Raw genomic sequence first — 4560 nt, 5'->3', positions numbered from 1 at the left:
TTTTTACAGATAAGGACACAATATGTGTAGAGTCAACAACAGAATGTCGGCCGGTTACGAATTCAGCCAAACCTGAAAAGAAAATTGCCGCAGGTTACTACTTCCAAGATAAATGGTACTCTAACGACTGTACTCTAAAGAACATCAGCGTCCAATCAGCTTTAACGTCTAAGTTGTTGACTAATAAACGTTTCTACTTCTACGGCGACTCAACGTTGCGACAGTGGTTTGAGTACTTTGCTGCGAGTATCAGTGATGCATCCATTGTTCAAGCTGCCCCTGGAGCAACTTTAAAAACGGGGCCTTTAAGAGCAACATCAAAAAAATATAACTTGACATTTATGTACCGACATCACGCATTTCCAATCCGTACAAGATCAGTATTTGTGAAGAATGTTGCGTATGCAGCAAACGAGATTGACAACATATCCGCAGATGAAAACACTATAATCTGCCTTTGTTTTTTCGCACATTTTACACCAACGGAATTACACGTTTACCGGAGGCGTTTAGAAACGACTAAGGCGTCACTTTTACGATTGTACAAAAGGAGTCCCAAAACTCTAGTTTTCCTCAAAACTCCAAACACTTTAGCATACGCTGGTGCTGTAACTTCAGTAGATAAGGGCGACTGGGTTTCATTAATGTTGGACAAAGAACTGAGGAAGGTGATGGCCGAGATTCCAAATCTTACAATTATTGATGTTTGGGACATGACAACCAACCATAGATTAGGCGAAAACCTCCACCCTCCCCGGCCTATAATTCAACAGGAGATTCAATTGATGTTATCACTTATTTTTGCTTGATTTTTTCCACCAAATCATTGTATAGTTATTAATTTATTTATTTACTTTTACGTTTATATCGAAATCAATTTATACATTTCGTCCTATATAAAAGAAAACAACAGCGAGACATATATTTTAATAACCTACTGCATAGCTCAAAATGCTATACCTCCGAGAGAACATTGTTGATTCCTGTAGTAGTTATTTAACAGTTTATACTACGATGGTTTTACTCATATGTTTCCTCATATTAGAAAATACAACCAATCGATTTCCTTAGAAATTTACAGCCGTCTAATAACGTCACGTGATCAGTGGCATCGAGAGCCAGTAAGGGCCCCGGGGCAACACCTCACATGGGCCCCCTTCACTTGGGACCCCCACTCGGCCGCTCCCCAAATTAAGTCTCCTCCTAAATCTGACAACAAAAGTTTTCATCCTGGCTTGGGCCCTATGGAAATTTTGTTCTCACCCCGAAAACTGTCATCTTGGTCCGGGCCCCCAGTAGACCCTGGTCCCAGGGCAGCGACCACCTGTCCCCCTCTCGACGCCACTGCACGTGATATTCAATTTCGTCTCTAGGTGGAGGTGTAAATGGCGCAATATTAAACTGCATTGTAATTGGCAAGTACTGCATACTGTTTGGTCAGTTTAGTGCACAGCGATTGGTATGTACTGCATGTACGATTGTGAACTGAAGGCAGAAGAGGCGTTCCATAGCTTAGTGCATCCACTATGTATTGCAGCGCATTCGTTAGGCAGTGCAATGACCATTCAGTGCAGTGCAATCACCATTTTGTGCGCAAATTCATTCAGCACAAATTCATACACCGCAAATGTATTCGTCACATTTTTGTCAAATGACAATACCGTTTGCAATTTTTCAAACGGCTGGGCACACAAAGCTCAATCATAATATGTAGGTGATGTATGATGACGATGGTTAAGTGGCACTAACTAGAGATGGAGCCAGAAATTTACCATACCAAAAATCCCCTCTAGAAAAAAAAGTCATCTTTCTAGTTCCATTTTAAACTGGTTGATAATCAAGTAAATTGATTTTATTGCTTTTATAACTAAATTCTTAAGCAGCGAGAATAGAAAATAGATGAAATTATTTACAATCTTTAAAATAAATAATAAATAAAATTTTATGTACAGCATCACAGTTTATACTACGATGGTTTTACTCATATGTTTCCTCATATTAGAAAATACAACCAATCGATTTCCTTAGAAATTTACAGCCGCCCCTCTAGAAAAAAAAGTCATCTTTCTAGTTCCCTTTTAAACTGGTTGATAATCAAGTAAATTGATTTTATTGCTTTTATAACTAAATTCTTAAGCAGCGAGAATAGAAAATAGATGAAATTATTTACAATCTTTAAAATAAATAATAAATAAAATTTTATGTACAGCATTACGGCAAGACATTTCAGAGTTTCTGCACAATGTCTTGGACGAGTAAATTTGTTCTCAGTTTAATTTAGTAGAGTTGATAATTTTAAGAAAGGACTTACTTAATTACTGTTTTAATTTAGATAACACTATTAATACATTTTTTTAAATTCTTTCACTGAGTATCAAAACTCATTCAATGTATTCTTGATGTCAGGCTATAATTGTAGTTTTTATCCAGTTTTTTTTTTCATTCTGCAATTGGTGGGTTGGACTCTGCTGGTAGTGTGGAGTTGAAATAAAATAAAACATACATTATTTTGTGTCACATGTGACCATTTTATTCTTGTATAGGAACATAAGTGATCTCCATCGATTTGATGCTAACTTTCAAGCATCTTCGTTACCGTGCCACTGCTCGGCTACTGAGCCCCCCCCCCCCCCCAATACGAAAAAGGGAAGAATATCTGAACCGTGTCGAGGGCGCTCATCAATTGCCCAACATCTACAACAGCCTTCTTTTGAAAGCCTAAGTAAATGGTGGGCCCGCAATATTTTTTTTTCCCTATATGAGAATTGCCAATGAAGAAAAATTAAGCAACCTGATTGGCCGTCTACGTCACGTGACTCCTCAAATTCATTCGAGCATAAAACAAGTAGTGCGGTTAAACAGCCCGTCTCATTGCTTCGTGATGATTGTAACCGAGACAATATATTTCATTTATTTAGCTGAACATACACTTTTGTTTCATTCAATGAGAAAGAAAAACTACTGTAGACCACCTGAGTCTCACCAAGGTTGTGGCCAGCTCGGGTAAGGTAACAATTATATGGTTATGGCATGTCTAGATGGCCGAAAACGGCATTCTCAGAACTAAAATGCGAGCAGATAAAACACTGATAAAATGTGTGAATCATAAACATCATTGAAATCAAAATATTACAAAATATATTTTGTCATTGCTTTTAAAAGTTGAATCAACAAATTGTTTCTAATACTTAGATTTTACAGAGAAAGATCGAACATTTTATATAGTACGGCAGCTTAGGGCCACATTTGGACTTAATGTGGACTTTCCGGACAAAAGCACCAATTTTTTTTTACATGCTCCTTATGGTCATAGCGTTCAATTTTTGGTAGGAACCACCTCATCCAAGGTCATTATGGCTGCCATCTTGGATTTCAAAATGGTAGCCTTTTAAAACCTATGTTTATCTATATCTCCGCTTCTAAATCACTTTGAATTATAATTCTAATGTCTAAGAGTATGTTTATATGATCGAGGAATACCATCATATCATATTTGACCTGGTCAGATTACCACAAATGGGTCATTTAAGGTCAAATATTGTATGGCATCTTTAAAATTACGTAATTGTCAAATTTTACATTAGAATCATACCCAGGCTCTCAGAATTCAAAACTTTTACTATGAACTGCAATATTTCATTCGAGGTCATTCTGGCGGATATCTTGAATTTCAAAATGGCGGCCACGCAAAACCTATATTTATCAATATATCGACTTTTAAACTATTTCCAATAAGAATTATGATGTCTAAAAATATATTTTCATGGTCAATGATTTATAGCACTTGTGACATGGTCAGATGATCATTTAAGTTCATTCAATTTCATTTTTCTGTTAAATAGGTAGAATATCTTAATAATTTGTAAGCGGTCGTGTTTTACAGCAAAATCATACATAAGCTCACAAAATTTTTGATAGGAACTATTTCATCAGAGGTCATTATGACAGCCATTTTAGGTCAAGGTCATTTAGCATCCATATTAAATTTCAAGGTGATCACCATGTAAAACATGTTTTGTTCTTTTAAATATGTTTACTGTACTGCATAGTCAAAGAATAACATCAAAAGTAGTGACATGTATATATACCTGTCTCTTATACACATCTAGATGTGTATAAGAGACAGCCATTATATATTGGAAAAAGTCTGATATCAGATATTGTATTTAATGTGAAATGATAAATTGATATCAAAAAGAATGGTATAATATATATATATATATATATATATACATATATATATAATTATATATATATAAATTATATGTATTGTGTGTTTGTTGGGGTGTATATGTATATATATATATGTATATGTATATACAGTATGTATGTGTATATATGCATGTGTATATAAGTATATATATATATATTATTAATAATAATAATAATAATAATAATAATAATTGAATATGCAATAATGTTTTGCTCACACTATGATAATATTACTTTCATGGAATTTAAATAATATTTTTAATTTACTATATTCAAAATCTCATAATTTAATTAATTTAATTTAATTTTTGTACAGGATTTCTTATTGTATACCGTGGTACAGTATGT

At 34.5% G+C, this 4560-nt stretch overlaps 1 protein-coding gene across 1 annotated transcript in view; it reads left to right on the top strand.

The window, feature by feature from the left end:
- The window catches only part of LOC117120117 (NXPE family member 3-like), a 12449-nt gene extending 11634 nt beyond the window's left edge, over positions 1–815 (top strand). The window contains exon 4 of the mRNA XM_033265127.1: positions 10–815. Within this exon, the coding sequence (XP_033121018.1) occupies positions 10–809 (800 nt within the window). The 3' untranslated portion in view covers positions 810–815. The remainder of the gene's footprint in view (positions 1–9) is intronic.
- Positions 816–4560: the final 3745 nt, after the last annotated feature.

The sequence above is a fragment of the Anneissia japonica genome, unplaced genomic scaffold (genome assembly GCF_011630105.1).
Source record: "Anneissia japonica isolate Jap-2015-1 unplaced genomic scaffold, ASM1163010v1 scaffold401_len1656234_cov178, whole genome shotgun sequence".
Classification (NCBI taxonomy): Eukaryota; Metazoa; Echinodermata; class Crinoidea; order Comatulida; family Comatulidae; genus Anneissia; species Anneissia japonica.
This window is presented reverse-complemented; position numbering and strand designations above follow the sequence as displayed.